The sequence below is a fragment of the Lathyrus oleraceus genome, chromosome 6, assembly GCF_024323335.1.
Source record: "Lathyrus oleraceus cultivar Zhongwan6 chromosome 6, CAAS_Psat_ZW6_1.0, whole genome shotgun sequence".
Taxonomy (NCBI): domain Eukaryota; kingdom Viridiplantae; phylum Streptophyta; class Magnoliopsida; order Fabales; family Fabaceae; genus Lathyrus; species Lathyrus oleraceus.
Window position 1 is genome coordinate 466,904,553 of NC_066584.1, and position 17,732 is coordinate 466,922,284.

Sequence of the window (17,732 nt, forward strand, 5' to 3'; positions counted from 1 at the left end):
CTTGTTTTTGGTTGTTTCTTCTTTTACCTTAAAGTGTATATTCTGAAAATACATATATTAAATTTAATGAATATTGAATGAAAGATTATTACGTAGATATATCATAAGTCACCCTAATACATACGGATAACTCATCCTAATTTTAATTAAATTTTAATAAAATAAAAGTGTCTTAACAGAGTTTAATCTTACATGTAATTGTGATTTTTTTTAAGCATCTCCCTAAAATAGAGAGGCATATTTTTAAACAAGAATTGATACTTTAATGTTTTTTATTTAGGGTTGAAAGTTTAGAGATTAGTTTGTTATTTTAAGTTAAATGAACTAAATTCAAATCTATCCCAAACTCAAAGGAACTTTTAGACTAGACGGCGTCGTATTAACCTTAATTTGAAGTTGAAGTGCAAAGCGAGGGAGGGAGAGAGATCTGAGAGTGGAAGATGGACCGAGGAAAGATCGAAGAGGTGATCGAGAAACAAGTACTGACGGTTGTGCAGGCCGTCGAGGACAAGATCGACGAAGAGATCGCCGCCCTCGAACGCCTCGACGATGACGATCTCGAAGTCCTTAGGGAACGCAGGCTGCAACAAATGAAGAAAATGTCGGAGAAGCGTAGCCGTTGGATCTCCCTCGGACATGGCGAATATACCGAGATTCCTTCCGAGAAAGACTTCTTCTCCATCGTCAAGGCCAGCGAACGCGTTGTCTGTCACTTCTTCCGCGAAAATTGGCCCTGCAAGGTATCGATTTCTCATAATTTCGTGTTTTATTTGCATTGGTATTATTTTTATGTAGAATTTCAATGTTGAATCAACTATGCGGAATTCAATGCAATTTGCGATGCAATTAGTTTAGTTTGCTTGACGATTATGCAAAATATTACTGCTGGAAGCTTTGAATTTTTAGAACTGTATCAATTATTTCATGAGTATGCTTTGAAATTGAAGTTTGAGCTACACAGTTTATTTCTAATATTGTGCTTCTTTTGAAGAATTATTTGACTTCACTGTGAAATTTAAATTATTTGACTGAAGTTGTTTAATTTAGTTTGTACATCTCGACTCTGTTTGAACTCACAACTAATTTGATTTTCAATTCAACAGATGCTAAATATGCTAATAACTAATTAAGGAGTTTTTCTACTTTGATATTATTTCAAGTAGAATGATTGGTTTATCTTTAGAGGAAAAGCAACTTAGACCACGATTTGAATATCACGGTTTAGATATTTGATTTCACTGAAATGAAGAGAAAGATCTGTGCTCACAGTTCATTTGCAGGTTGTGGACAAGCATTTAAGTTTGTTGGCGAAGCAGCATATCGAGACCCGGTTTGTGAAAATTAATGCTGAAAAAAGTCCATTTTTAGCTGAGAGGCTCAAGATCATTGTTCTTCCTACTATTGCCCTCATAAAGAATACCAAAGTGGACGATTATGTGGTATGTGTATTAAGGCCCTTACTTATTGATAAAGTTGATACATATTTCCGGAAATGCTATATTGGATAGCATTTCCATCTTTATTCAAGTAATTTTACAAATGTATGATAATGGTATGTGTATTAGGTGGGGTTTGACCAACTCGGTGGTACTGATGACTTTAGCACAGAGGTTTTGGAAGAAAGATTGGCTAAAGCTCAAGTCATCTTTTTGGAGGGTGAATCATCAATGAACCGTGCAAAGTCCACTGCGCAAACCAAAAGAAGTGTTCGGCAGGGCACACATGCAGACTCATCAGATTCAGAGTAACTTGTATTTTCCGATGTTGAGTTTATTTACTCTGCCCTCCTCCTGGAAAGGCAAGAGCCCAGATCACTGTCTAAATTTTGTTTCATTAGAGCTTGTGTGTCTTTCTTAATTAGGTTTTATTGGAGCTTGTGTGTCTTTCTGAATTAGGTTTTCATTGGCCACTTGTGTGTCCTACTAAATTAGGTTTCACTGTCCACTTGTGTGTCTTGTAAGATTTTATAGTAATTTGTAGATCTAGATCTTCTATCAGACTCCAGCACTTTGGTTTGGATCATCTTTTTTCTGAAATATTTTTTGACATTATCACCTGATGATTGTACCAATGATATTAATCATTATAACTAGTAATATTAAGAGTTTTGAGATAGACACACATAGCCTTTAATGTGTTTGTCTTTTTTGCAAATGTGTTATTGCCAAGAATTACTTTATGCAATATCTATAGTCATGAAGTAACTGTGGTTAATAATAGACTATTTATCTCTGTTGCAACCTCTTCTATTTAGTTTCAAAATGAAAAATAAATACGACTATGTTGTGTGTTGAATTTGGATAATTTAAAAGAGATTGCATGTGTTGTGTGTTGAATTTGGATCATTTAGAAGAAATTGCATTCTCGTCACTATTGCATGAGGGAGACGATCATATATTATTGCAATGCATAGAGGATTCAGATACACTTTACGGCTGTGAATATTTTACTTCAACTGCTGCTACTGCATAAGTATTCATGGTGATAAATATGTATACTAAATGCTTCTGAAAATTTGCAAAACAAGTGAGGTTGAAGTTGAATTATTTCATTGGCCCCTCTAGTTTTATGTCAATTTGTAGTTAAGTCCTTATAGTTTATAGCCTTTTGAAAAGTCCTAAAAATTTTAAAATTTTGTAACTAAATTTCTGATTACTAACACTGTTAACAACCTGTTAAAACATTATAACACGGTATTTTTGAGATGACAATTTTCCTTTTCCCCCGTTCCAATCAATTCCAAAAGTATATGCAAAGGGGGATGTTTATTCCACAAAAAGCTTGCTTCAAGTGCGTACGAAGGACCTCTGAGAAGCATTGGTCATCAAACTAAAGCTCATCTTCACACCTTCTATATTCATCAGGTATGTTTCGTTTTCTTATTTCCGTAAGTAAACTTATGAATCTATGAATTTGCGGTTTCCTATGAGCTCTTTTGTTCGTCTCTCAGTTTCTTGTCTTTAGATGCTTGAGATTTAAAATAATTCAGTGGTTCAGTTATTCATTTCTTCCGGTCTATGTGAAAATAATGTTAGAAAGTTGGGTATGATAATCCTGGATAACTTCGAAGAATCGTGTTCGTACACTTTCCGAACAAAGTATTTCGACCCTATTCTTGCCTGGGTTCACGAAATCTTTGTGGGGATAATTCTTGAAGAACAATTTGTTTCTGGCAAAGAGAAATGTTCAGGAATGTAGAGAGAAAATTTGGTTTCGTTATGTCTTTTCAAACTGAGGCCAAATGACTCCTTATATAGGAGATTAATAACAGAAACCGAAAAGACGCAACTGTTCAGAAACGGTTACGTCGGTTGGGAAAGGATTCGAAATTCAAAAGAAAATTTCGAACGTTGGAACCCCGTTTCAATTATTCGCATTCAATTATACGTTGACTCGACGAGCATGCACTCCGCACTACCCCTAACTCGTTTCCAAGCTTTAACGCATAATTGCATCGGCCTATAGTAAATCACATTACTACTAAAATTACATTGATGATACTAAAATCACCAACAAATAATGTGTCCTGGAATGAAGGATATCAACAATCTGATAGCTATTTCATTTACATGTACTTTAGTGTGGGTTTTTCTTTCCTTCATTAAATACAAACTGTTTGATGGATCCTCTTTGAGTTGCATATATAGGATCAGGATTGAGTGCATTTAAGGCGGGAAAGGCACGGTGCCTTTCCACCAATCTGGTCCTTCTGATCAATCGGGTGTTCTTTTTAATGCCACGTACCCATTAGATTTCTTTTTTTAAAAACATGTTTGGTACAACATGACAATTGTATCAGAGAAAGCTTAGACACAACACCATCCCACACCACCATGCTCCTACCGTCGACATGCTCACTCTGCACCGCCGTTGGTCTGCCGCTCCACAACCTAGTCATCGTAGATCACCACCTACCATGAACCTGTGTTACTTTCTTTTTCTTCTCTTTGATTACTCTGTTTTCTTTTACAAAAATAACGATTTATTGTTTCTAACTAGTAACTACAAGTATGGGTTGAAACACAAAAGAAAAGGAGAAAGAGAGGCTGAGGCTGAGGTTACAGATCTGTTTTTATTTTGGGTGGATCAATAGTGGTTGACGACAAGATTAATGGGATTGAATGAAAAACACAATGTTTTATACATAGCTAGATTGTAATAAACAAAACAAAGAAAAAGGATTGAAGAAAAGGAGTTTTTTTTTCAAAATAACCAATTTTTTTTAAAAAAAATCGAAAATAACTAATTATTCAAAAAAAATACAAAAATAACCAAGTTTGGTAGAGGATACGCCAGATGAATTGACGCATTCCCACATTGTAAAGAGGAGGAGCCAATAGCATTGGCGCATGCATTAGGCTCCTCATGAGGAGGCGCCAATGCTAGTGGCGTTTGCATTGGATCTCATGAGGAGGCGCCTGAGTGTATTTTGGTGGGTGGGCGCCAATTCATCTGGCGCCTGCATGTGATGGTCATGTGGGCGCCAATCCCTCAGGCGCCACGTGTTTTGTACAATGGATGTTCCGTCTCTATAAATACCACGTCTTGGATACAATATTTTTCACTCAAACTCATATCCTAATACCATAATTTGTCTAGTTCAACCATCAATTTCAATTCTCTCTATTTCAACAATGTCTGCATACATTCAGAAACTAAATGCTGATGTAATATTTTCTACCGTTGCGGTTCCGATACAGGTTCGACTTTGGAACACAAATACGTTTGAACGTCTTAATTGGACGTTGTACAGTTGGTTAGAGGGAGAAATTGGAGAGGGTGAACGGATTAGAAGAATACAATGGATTGTGTCCATGTTTAACCAACACGGAGAAGTGCGCGAATGGGTGGATATTAAGACCAACCAAGACGCTCGTAGGATGATGCATTACATGTTCAAAATTGTTTTGATGGTTGTAATTGCATAGTTTTTGTATTCTAGTTGTTTTAATTGTTTGTTATTTTTTATGTAATGGTATTTTCGTCACAGACGTCTACTATGAAGTAAATTTAGTTTTTCATATATTGCAATAGAGGTACTATGAAATAAATTTAGTTTTTCATATATTGCAACAGAGGTACATCTGAATTTATCTGGTTGTGCTCGTTCCAACACTAGGACAATTATTACGATTGTGACATGGTTGACGGCATGAACTACATAGTCTAACCATTTTGTTCGCCGTATCCATTTCGGTTCGAATTTGGGTGTTGTTAGGGTGATCCTTTTTCTTCCTTCGCATAACTTCGTTGTGCCAGACGATGTCCCCTTGATATTCTGGCCAATAATCCTCTTTTGCCACTACCGAAAAACTAATTTTATAAACATTTGAAAGGCTGGCGACTTTGTATACTTCAGATAGCAAGTAGGATGGATCCCTTCGAACCTTTGAGCATGCCGCAATGACATGGGAGCAGGGGGTACGAAAGGCTTGGAACCTTCCGCAGTCGCATCAACCTCTATCTAGTTCGACTCTGTACTGTCCCATCGGCATGCCCTCAATGTGATCCATGGACTCGGCAACACTAAACCAACCTTTAGTTCGGTCAAATACCATAACCACGTGTGTGTTTGCTTTGGCAGCTTCATGTCTGATGAATTTCATTGAAGCATCACTGAACAACTGTCCAAATTGTAACATTGAACTCCATTTTGAGCGTCTGGTTTCAAACAACGCCCTTAGCCTGAAATATGTAGTCTGCACCAAAACGGTTATTGGTAGGTTACAGATGCATTTGAAGACAGAGTTCATTGATTCCACAAGGTTTGTTGTCATGTGGTCCCAACGTTGATCGTTGTCGTATGCCCTAGTCCACCTCTCTAACGGAATACTATCGATCCACCGTACCGCATCTTCGTTTGACAATCTTATTTCCTCGCGGTAGTGTTTGAAAGAAGGTTCTGATAATGCGTAACCTGCATTGACAACCTTCTTCCGCAACGTCTTATCTTTGATTTCCCGCATGAAATTCTGAGCAATATGTCTAATACAGAACACATGCGTCGAAGGAGGATTTTGCCAGCCATTGTCAATGTTATTATATGCACTGATGATTGAGGGGTGTCTGTCGGAGATCAAACACAAGTTAGGCTGAGGTGCAACGTGCAATCGGAGATTTCTTAGGAAAAAACCCCATCCCTCAGCAGTCTTCCGTTCAACTAGGGCAAAAGCGATTGGAAAAATATTGATGTTCCCATCTTGTGCCACTGCCATCAGTAACGTTCATTTGTATTTTCCATACAATCATGTATCATCAATTTGTATAATTGGTTTACAGAAAGAAAAACCTATGATACATGGTTGATACGCCCAGAATAGACAGTGAAATATTCTATTTTCAACAGCACACGTACCATTTGGTGTATAGGCGGGCAATGTTTCCATCTTGACAATTGTCCCGGGAGCATATTGTTTTAGAGTCAACATGTATTTTAGAAGTTGTTTGTAAGACTCCTCCCAATTGCCAAACACTTTTTCAACAACTTTTGTTCTAGCTATCCATGCCTTCCAACAGCACACGTACCATCTGGTGTATAGGCGGACAATGTTTCCATCTTGACAATTGTCCTGAGAGCATATTGTTTTAGAGCCAACAAGTATTTTAGGAGTTGTTTGTAAGACTCCTCCCAATTGTCAAACACTTTTCAACCGGCCACATACACACAACAACTAAACACCCAACATCGCAACCCGTTCATGCCAACCACCCAACAACCAACCATTCAACGTCGCACCCCGTTCATACCACCCACCCAAACACAAAACCAAGAATCAAACCCCGCATCCACAACCGTCTACAACCCTGATAATTCATATGGGTCACTTCATCGTAGCCCCCACCAATGAACATCCAACCATTGTTTAACTATAGTACGCCCCATGAACCATTGTTTCGTTTCCAAAACGACTCAATGGCCCAATTTGGGCAACTATACCGTCCCTAATTCACCCAACCCCAACACCCTAACTACGATGACATGGGCACTGAACTCCATTACGGAAGCGCCGTTGGCCAGAGCCCCTCCGGATATTGGGAGCAATGATGACACATCTGTCAAATATCACTGGAACTTCCGCCGGACTTTCCAACCAGCCATCGCTCGATCAGGTCAGCACCCAAAGATCACAAACACCTCAAGAAAATCGTGGGAGACATCGGAGACAAACTAACGCACCGGGATGTGGAACCGGGGGACGTTATAATCGGGTCGGTGATTAGTTTATTATCAGTCCAATGTAACCAATTATTACATATTCAATGAATTTATTTTTTTCATTACTATTTCTTATTTATTAAATAATAAAAATTAAATATTAAAAATTAAAAAAAAAATAAAAAAAATTAAGAAAACTGAAAAAACTAAATAAATAAAATGAACCTAGGCGCCACTAGCATTGGCGCCTCCTCATGAGGCCCAATGCAGGCGCCACTAGCATTGGCGCCTCCTCATGAGGAGCCCAATGCATGCGCCAATGCTATTGACGTCTCCTCTTTACACTTTGGGGATGCGCTAATTCATCTGGCACATCCTTTACCAAACTTGATTATTTTGGTTTTTTTTTTAATAATTGATTAGTTTTGAAATTTTTTTGAAAAAAATTGATTATTTTGAATTTTTTTTCAGAAATATGTCTTAACTACTTTATCGAAAACAAAATGAGACTCAAAACATAATAAAAGTTGCGAATGTTAATACAGAATAGAACAAAAGTTGAATTCTTAAAAAAAAAAAAACTTTCTTAATAAACACGAAGAGAGAGTTGAGAAAGAGAAGTTAAACCTGAGTGCATTTTAGTGTTCTTTGTACTATATAATTTTCAAAAAGATCTTAGATAACATTCAAGAAATTGATGCTTATTATTTCCTCTATTATAACATCAACATCATCTTGATTAGAACATCTCAATAGATCTTCCACCACATTGTAAGCATGCTTGTTTACAGAAGTCTAACAAATTTTCTGCAAAGTTCCGCTATCATCCGTTAATTGCTGGTTGAGATGTGAACTTTATAATTTGGTTTGTATATGATCTTGACCAATCATGGCTCCCCACTTTTTTAAGTGATTATTTTTTAATAGAGCTATTTATTGAGTTGGGTTTAACTTGTATGAAAGAAAAAAATATTATGTCTGCACACTAAAGTGAATTAAATTTAGATTTGGCAAATCTAATTTTAAATTTTTTAAAAACATATGATAATATATACATAAAATAAAATTTCTATAAATTTATAATCTTTTTTTTACATAAAATAGGACAATATATTATACATACTAAAAATAGTTATCTTAATGTGAATTTGATTTTTTTTTAGAAACCGAAGAAGGAAAACTAAAGGAAGACAAACCAAGCCAGCCAGGGCTAGCACATGACTAACACCTCTCGCACCCCAAAGTAGAGGTTGTAGTACCCATGGATCATAATGCACGCCCATTGTTTGCAGCAACCGTCATTTGGTCGCATCATTCACCCTATGTTGGACTTGGTTAAAACCACGTATTCCCCACTCATTAAATGTGAGATTGATGTGTCATAGGGCATTAACGATATAGTAGTCCGGTCAAAGAGAGTAGCCACATTCCCCACAAAAATAGGGGTAATAACGGTCTCACGCTCCTATGATATGGGAGAATAACCGCTCCCTAGGTCCTAGAACCTATGGCCAATAGATTTCTATAAATACCTTAGTTAAGGAAGTCGGGGGAGAGATTCAATTGACTTAAAAATCACATAGATGCAGAGTTTTTCGTCATCCTTGTGAGCTTGATCTAACATAAAAAACAATCCTAAAATCTTATGACAACCCTACACAATTAGGGGTTGCCATTCATTGTGCTTTTAGCAAGTACAAAATGAAATAGCTAATATTTGTGGTGAGTTACTATGTCACCATTGATATTTTGTTATTAAGGGGATAAATATTGCATCAGATGTCTAAGCCAACGTGTTCAACTTCTTAAAACAAAATTGACAAATAATTGATAAACAAGTTGATAAATCATAAAGTAGGCCTAAGCATTGAACATGATAAATAAATGAGTACTTGTGGGCTGAATTGCATTGAATTAGGCCTAAACCTAAAATCTTTCTTTTAGAAAGTATATACTAAATAATTATAAATTTTAATTTTAAAAGATTAAATTACAAAAATTATATTATTAAAAAAATTAAATTATTCTATAAATTTATTATATAAAAAATAAAAAATTATGCAAGTCATTATTTCCAACTCATTAAAAATATTTTTTTTGTCCTAATCATCATATGTACGCAAAATTGAAGAGAGATCAACTAGATCTCAAGTGATGTAAAATTCAGAGACAAAAAAATTGATTTTTAAAATGGGGGGACTAAAAATTAAAAATCATCAAAGTAGAAGGACCAAAAGTGCATTTAAGCCTAAATTTTTTCACGTGAGATCGAGTGGGGGTGTATGTGTTGTACTTTCCCAACATTCCCTAGTTAGAGTCATCCTAATGCCAATGAGATTCTTTCCCTGTCGGGCAACTAGAGTGAGGTTCGATAGAAACAAGGTTGTCAAAACGTGTGGTTAGGTTCTCATCCAAGATCTTGTAAGGCTCGAATATGGTTAACATTTCCTGAATATATTTTGCCTTCATATTTCCTAACTTCTGCCTGAAAAGGGGGTCTCTCAGTAGGCCATTCTTGAAGATCCTACATTGGAGACCTTCATGAGTCCATTCTACCTCTACAAAGACATGCGTGAATTATTCTATATACGACTACAAACTTTCTTTCTTACCCTACATGATCCCACTTAGAGAAGCTTCAGTTATAGGTCGTTTCTTCCGGGGTCTGAATTGCACCGAAAACCTCTCATGAAACTCCGCCCAAGAATCGATACTTTCGTCAAGCAGACCGTTGAGCCATAATCAGACCGACTCGATCAAGGTTAGCACAAACAACTTGCACTTGGACGTGTCATTGACGCTAAAGTAACTCAGTCGATCATTCACGAGTTCCACGTGTTCGTCAGGATCTCCTTTTTCATCATAGTCACTCAGTTTGGGCGACTTTTCATAGATTTTGGGATTTTACTCTCCAGGATTCTTACTGAAAGTGGGTACTTCGGTTGTACCTTTCCCTGGTGAGTTTCTACCTGAGTCAGGAAAGGAGCATGATTGTCCTAGTCTCCACCGGGGTTGGGAGGAGGAGTTTGGTGCCTCCTACTCTTACGTCAATCCTTCAAATGAGGAGCCTCGTCTTTCTTCGTCCCAACCAATTCTGAGACGTCAACACGAGTTTTCCCTGAAGCAATTTCTTCAATTGTATTTTTGCGAGAAGGAACATTGTGAAGGCTTTCTTCTAGGCTCTGAAGTCTTACTTTAAAGGCATATAAGTTTTGCTTTCAAACGATGTTAAACGTCATGTTCAATAGTTCATTAGTACCTTGCATTCCGAGATTCGCTGGAAGAGTTTGAAGGCCAAGCAAGTCATAGGGTTGTATAATCGGAAGTAGAACAAGAGTCTCTATCAATTCTGAATTCAATAGAGGGTTGATGAATGAAATAAGATGAATTGTGAGTTTTTGATGTTCCATATTTTCTCTTTTTCCTTGATGATCCACTTCCACCATGCAAAAACCTTTGAAGTTGTTGATTCTCTCTCTCTCCCTCACCCCCCTATCCCACCTTATACCAAAACTAAGTATATCTAAACATTAGATTGACATTCACCTTTAGTTAGTAAAGGAAATTATGGGACATTTACAACAATTGTTGTGTAAAAAGTTTAGTATTTTAAAAAACTTAAAAATAAGTTTTACTATGTAATTAATTAAAAAAATTCAATATTTTAAAAGAATTTACATCTATTTAAATGATACACATTAACATCTTCCTTTTAGTTCATATAAAAAAAATAGAGGCTTAATTATAAATTATTTTATTTAATATAAATGATTAAACAAATATATGTTGTTGAATAAATTATGTTATTCAATATATAAATACTTTTAAAATATAAATATAAATGATGTCATTTAAATCTCACTAAAAGTAACTTTTTTTAGGTAAATTAAACATAAATTTTGTGTTACAATAATAAATAATATTTATTTTGGAGAAATTAAATAATATTAGAAACAAGGCTAAATTACAAATTTAATCTCCCTATTATACTATATTCACAAAATAAATCATCATATATTATTTTAAAATATATTTGGCCTCACATCTTTAATTTTTAGTCAAAAAAAAAACACTGATGTATAAACTTTTTTAATACATAGTGTAACACCCCATATTTGTGTAGTTATTTAGTTAAGAACCTTTAGTTTTAATTTTTTTTATCAAATAGATATCCCAATTTTGTCCTTCATTCCATAGATCAATACAATCATCTTGACATTTGCATCATCTATACATCATAATATGCATTTTATCTTGAATAATGATTAAAATGTCAATCAGAATAAATTTTTTAATTTACAGACAGACCGGTCGAATTGATCCTCAAATGTACGTAAAATTAGCAGGCTAAAATTTTCAAGATCGATCTTGCAGACGTCAATTTTATTAATCTACGGTTTACGTAGTTTAACCTGACGTGCTCGTTTTAATTTTTCGACTATTTTTTCGGTCGTATTTCGGTCAGTCTGAACCTTTTAATCCGTCAAATTTTATTTCAAAATTGGCTCAAACGTTGTATATTTTCGAGAGATTTATTTCGCACTGATCATTTTGGTGCAGTCAGTTTAATTTTTTGAGCATTTTCGTGTCCGAACTTTATTTATATTGAGTGATTTTATTTTTATTTTTTGTCAAAATGTTCGAAATAAATAAATAGAATTTTCTATGTTTTTCTTTCAAATTAACTTTGGTTATTTAGATTAATGTAATTTTATTTGATTTAAATTATTTCTAACTATTTGTACATTACCAACATTAAATAAGGGTATTTTTGGATTTTAAAATTAAGTAACCCCAGTAGTAAAATATATATATACTAAATGTTTTGTGAGATGGAGGAGGAGGAACTCAGACAAGTGAGTCCATGTGGCGCAATGAAGATATGATCTTTTCTTAAAAACAAAAAATGCTCGTCTCTCTCTTTCACCTTTTGCAAAATAGAAGAAACAATTTTCCTTATCTTCTTCAAAGAATCCACTAAACCTATTATCTTTGAATTTTTTACGAATCATCTCCACCACCTCCATCCCTCACCCAACTTTGTATTTTCCTCCTCTATTTTATTTTGTTTCTTTAGTTTTTTTTCTCACTCTCAATAACCCCATGCATCTCTTTTCCTCTTCAATCTAACATGAACCATCAAAATTTTTTAACAGTCTTCACCTCCATACAACACCACATGCTACACCAAGATCTTCGTGTCATCTTTACTTCTACAACACCTTACATAACCACCAAAAATCCATCTTCTTCACACTAACTTCAATACTCCATTTTTCTTCTTCATAATTAAAAAAAACAATCTAACATAAGTTTTTGTTTCCTCCTATTTCAGATCCGCTACTGTTGAAGTCACGTCGTCGGACTAAGATGTTTTAGGGCTTAAATGTGACGCAAACTTCCTTCAAACATTGTTGTTCCAGTTTTAGTTGATGCTTTCTGTTTTATTTATTTAAATATATATGTTTTGTTGTTTCCCTTTTTTTATATAAATATACACCACTTTATATTTTAAGCTTTATATATATATATATATATATATATATATATATATATATATATATATATATATATATATATATATATATATATAAATATATTTTTTATTTATAATAGAAGAGAGAAATTAACAATAAAAAATTGAAATGGTACTGTAAACGGTGTAGGTGTACAAACATTGGTGTATAGATATCATTTCTCTCTCTCTCTATATATATATATATATATATATATATATATATATATATATATATATATATATATATATATGTGTTTTTTTTTGTGAGTTATTTATATTTTAGTATATTAATATTGTTTATTTATTTTATATTATGTTAGCTTTATTTCGATTATGTAGAAATGTGGATTCATTGTAGTTAATTTTTTGTTTTTCAATTATTTTGAGTTTATGTAAAAATTTGTGACACTACTATAATAATAATAATAATGTGCTTGATTTTTGTTTGGTTTATTAATGCATTACGAAAATTATTCTGACACATAGATTCAGTTGGTCGACTTCTTATAGAGTGATTCCTACATGAATCCACTATAAGTTAGCTTATAGCTAAATTAAATTGTTTTGGATTTCGGTTGGATTCCGATCATGTGGCTTACTCTTGGACCTTCTTACAATAAGTTATTTTCTATTTGTGTGCTCACATTTACTTGTCTGTATTTCAATTACCCTCAAATTACTTCAAACTTTCTATCTGGGTGAAAGGTCCAATCGTAGTCCCGAATGTTAGGCCCGGTTGTAAGAGCTTGCAAGCCATAAGTGTCCGTCTTCCCTCCAAAACACTTGTAAATATTCAAAACTTTTTCTCAATAAAATTGAAAGAAAAAGACTACCTGGGTGAAAGTTCAGACATAGTCCTATTAGAAGTAATTCATATTTAGTTGTACTATTTTCTTAGCCCCTAAGTTTGTTAGAGGGTATTTTAGTATTTTATCCTATTCTAGTAACCCTAGTTTTAGCTTATAAATAGGGTGACAATCATTGTAACTTTTATCATGTTTTAGCCGTCATTCTCTTAATAGAATATTTCCGTTCATCATTCATTCTACCTTTGCACCAACAATTGGTATCTAGAGCTCCGGTTCGGATTCATTGGGAAACACGGGAAACACGAGTGAACGTGAGGTCTTGTGTGTTTGATTTTGATTCTTAGATTCGTGTTGAATCTTGAACAAAATCTGATCAGAATTTTAATTCTGTGGGTTGGGAAACACTGTGTGAGAAATCTGAGTGTACTGTGCAAGGCAGAAAGATGAACGAAAACGGCAACATGAACACCAAACTTCCAGTATTTGACGGTAAAAACTGGAATCGTTGGATGATCCAAATGCGCGTACTGTTCGGTGCTCAAGATGTTCTAGATCTTGTCACTGATGGTTATATTCCGGTAGCAGCAGATGCGACGGATGAACAGAAAAACGCGCAGAAGGAAGTAAGGAAGAAGGATCAGAAAGCATTGTTCTTCATTCATCAATGTGTTGATGTAAATGTGTTTGAGAAGATTGCAGATTCAACGACAGCAAAGGCTGCGTGGGACACACTGGTTAGATGTTATGGTGGTGACGCATCAGTGAAGAAGGTGAAGCTTCAGTCCTTGAGAAAGCAATATGAGAATCTCAACATGAAGAATAATGAGAAACTTTCTGAATACATCTCCAGAGTGATTCTGATCACTAATGAGATGAAAGCGTGTGGAGAAACTCTTTCTGAAGAAACAATCATGGAGAAGGTATTGAGATCCCTTACCTCTCAATTTGATTATATTGTGGTAGCAATAGAACATCCCAAAGATCTGAGCACCATGAGAATTGAAGAGCTGCAGAGCAGTCTAGAAGCGCAAGAGTTGCGTTTGACTGAGAGAACTTCTGAAAGGGAAGTAGAGCAGCAGGCTCTGAAAGCAACTTCTGATAGGAGGTATCAGAAGAAGTCAGAAGCCAGGAGAAGATCTGATGGTGATCAGAAGTCAGAAAGCTCAACCTCTGATAGACAAAAGAATGCTCAGAAGGGAAAAGAGAAGTATGACAAGAAGAAGATTCAATGTTACTGTTGTAAGAAGTTTGGTCACTTTGCTAGAGACTGTTGGTCAAACAAGGAGAGAAAATCAGAAGAAGCAAATATAGCCAGAAGTTCTGATGACGAATCTGTGCTATTGATGGCCTCTGAATCTGATGATATGGATCCGATAGACTGGTGGTATATGGACACTGGCTGTTCAAATCATCTTACTGGAAACAAGAGATGGCTGGTTGACTTTGACTCTGAAAAGAGGACAAAGATCAGATGTGCTGATGACAAATATCTTAATGTAGAAGGTATGGGAAATGTCAGAGTGATTCTGAACAATGGGAAAACAGCATTGATTCAGAACGTGTGGTATGTACCTGGCATCAGAAGCAATCTGATGAGTGTGGGACAATTAATTGAGAAAGGTTTTTCAGTTACCATGAAGGACAATCTTCTGAAGCTGTATGACTGCAATCAGAAGTTGATTATGGAGTCAGAACAGGGAAGGAATAGAACATTCAAGGTGAATGTCAGAACTGCAGACTCAGAATGTCTTAGTGCAACAAGTGCTGAGAAGGAGAGTGAGCTGTGGCACAGAAGATTTGGTCATTTGAATTTCAGAAGCTTAAAACATCTGAATTCAAAGAAGTTGGTACATGGAATTCCTGCAATTAAGAAGCCTGAAAAGTCATGCAAAGTTTGCATGGAAGGAAAACAACCACGATTGCCATTTGCGTCAGAAACTGCTCCAAGAGCAAAACATGCCTTGGGAGTTGTACATTCTGATGTGTGTGGTCCATTTCCAGTAGCATCGATTGGAGGGAATAAATACTTTGTGTTATTTGTTGATGAATTCACAAGAATGACATGGGTATCCCTTATTAAGTTTAAACACGAGGTGTTTGATGAATTCAAGAAGTTCAGAATGAAGGCTGAGAATCAGAGTGGTCAGAAGTTGAAGATTCTTAGAACTGACGGTGGAGGTGAGTATAACTCCAAAGAGTTCCAGAAGTTCTGTGAGGAGAATGGAATTGAGCATGAGGTTACTGCTCCTTATACCCCTCAACACAATGGTCTTGCTGAAAGAAGAAACCGCACTTTGCTTGATATGGTGAGAAGCATGCTAAAGGAGAAGAAACTTCCTCAGAAGCTCTGGGGAGAAGCTGTTGCCACTGCAACGTATGTACTCAACCGATGTCCTACGAAGAAGTTGAAGGAAATAGTTCCAATACAGAAGTGGACTGGAGATAAGCAAAGTGTTAGTCATCTGAAGGTGTTTGGTTCTGTTTGCTATAAACATGTTCCAGAAGCCAGAAGACAGAAGCTGGATGATAGAAGCAAAGTGATGATTCTGATAGGGTACCACAGTACAGGTGCATACAAGCTCTATTGTCCAGAAACCAACAAAATTGAATTCAGCAGAGATGTGATTGTGAAGGAATCAGAATTTTGGAATTGGGATAAGTCTCAATCTGATTCTGATGTTAGAACTTCTGAAGAAAGGTCAGAGTTAAGAATTTCTGAAGTTGGAGTAAACTCTGACATTGATTCTGATTCTGATAGTGATTCTGACTCTGGAGAAGACTCAGAAGATGAAGGTGACTCTGATGATCCAGACTCTGATGACCCAGACTCTGATGATAATCCAGATTCTGGTGGCAATTCAGACTCTGGAAATATGTCAGGCCCTGAAGATGGTCAAAGCTCTGGAGGAAGTCAACCATCTGAAGCTAGAAACTCTGAAGCTCAAGACTCTGAACAAGTTCAGAGACCACAAAGAATCAGAAACATCCCCAGAAGATATGCAGAATTTGACATGCTGCAAAACACTGAAGTAGACTCTGAAGGAGAAGTTATTCAGTGTGCCATGTTAGTAGACTCTGAACCCATAAGTACAGAAGAGGCTCTTAAGCAGAAGCTCTGGCTGAAGGCCATGAAAGAAGAACTTGATGCTATAGAGAGAAACAAGACTTGGAAGCTGACAGAACTTCCAAAAGACAAGAAAGCCATCAGCGTCAGATGGGTTTTCAAGCAGAAGTTAAAGCCAGATGGTTCAATTGGCAAACATAAAGCAAGGTTGGTAGCCAAAGGATTTCTACAGAAACCTGGGCTGGATTACTCTGAAGTGTTTGCACCTGTAGCAAGACATGAAACAATCAGAATGGTGATTGCAATAGCTGCTAACAGGAATTGGCCTCTGATGCATTTAGATGTAAAATCTGCATTTCTGAACGGTCCATTAGAAGAAGAAGTTTACGTGAAACAACCTCCTGGATTTGTGAAAAAGAATCAGGAAGGGATGGTGTACAGATTATACAAAGCTCTATATGGATTGAAACAAGCGCCCAGAGCTTGGAATCAGAAGATTGATTCATTTTTCAAGAAGCAAGGCTTTCAGAAATGTGAGATGGAGTACGGTGTCTATGTTCAGCATACTTCTGAAGGAAATATGACTCTGGTATGTTTATATGTTGATGATATACTGCTGACTGGAAGTTCTGAACAGGAGATAGCCAAGTTCAAGAAAGTTCTGATGAATGAATTCGAAATGACTGATCTAGGCAAAATGACATACTTTCTAGGGATGGAATTCAGATACTCTGAGAAAGGTATTATTTTGCATCAGCTCAAGTATGAATTAGAAATTCTGAAGAGATTTAATCTGAAGAATTGTAAGATTGCTGTCACACCTTCTGATACAAATCAGAAACTGGATTCTGACTCTGATGGAAAGGATGTGGACGCTACAACCTTCAAACAGTTGGTTGGTTCTCTGAGGTATTTGTGCAATACCAGACCTGATATTTGCTATTCAGTTGGGATGGTTAGTAGGTTCATGAGTAAACCTAAGTGGTCCCATTACCAAGCTGCTGTCAGGATTCTGAGGTATATCAAGGGAACTCTGAAGTATGGAGTATTATTTCCTTCTGGAAGAAAGGATGAGTCAGAACTTCTGAGTTATTCAGATTCTGATTGGTGTGGAGACAGAGTTGACAGAAGAAGTACGTCTGGGTACTTATTCAAATTTCTGGGAGGTCCCATTTCTTGGTGTTC

The 17,732-nt window shown here is 35.9% G+C and overlaps 1 protein-coding gene across 1 annotated transcript; it reads left to right on the plus strand.

Moving 5' to 3' along the window:
- The first annotated feature begins 283 nt into the window (after nucleotides 1-283).
- LOC127092668 (thioredoxin domain-containing protein 9 homolog) lies at nucleotides 284-2,115 on the plus strand. The gene is made up of 3 exons (XM_051031553.1): nucleotides 284-740; nucleotides 1,281-1,439; nucleotides 1,566-2,115. The coding sequence occupies exons 1-3, from the start codon at nucleotides 441-443 to the stop codon at nucleotides 1,746-1,748; spliced, it is 642 nt and encodes a 213-aa protein (XP_050887510.1). The 5' UTR covers nucleotides 284-440; the 3' UTR covers nucleotides 1,749-2,115.
- The last annotated feature ends 15,617 nt before the right edge of the window (nucleotides 2,116-17,732 follow it).

What these genes read in the sequence shown, in the direction of transcription:
- LOC127092668 (XM_051031553.1), top strand. Translation starts at nt 441, where the DNA reads ATGGACCGAGGAAAGATCGAAGAGGTGATCGAGAAACAAGTACTGACG. An exon ending in GCGAAAATTGGCCCTGCAAG is followed by an intron (nt 741 to 1,280) that starts GTATCGATTTCT and finishes GTTCATTTGCAG; the next exon opens with GTTGTGGACAAGCATTTAAG. An exon ending in CCAAAGTGGACGATTATGTG is followed by an intron (nt 1,440 to 1,565) that starts GTATGTGTATTA and finishes TATGTGTATTAG; the next exon opens with GTGGGGTTTGACCAACTCGG.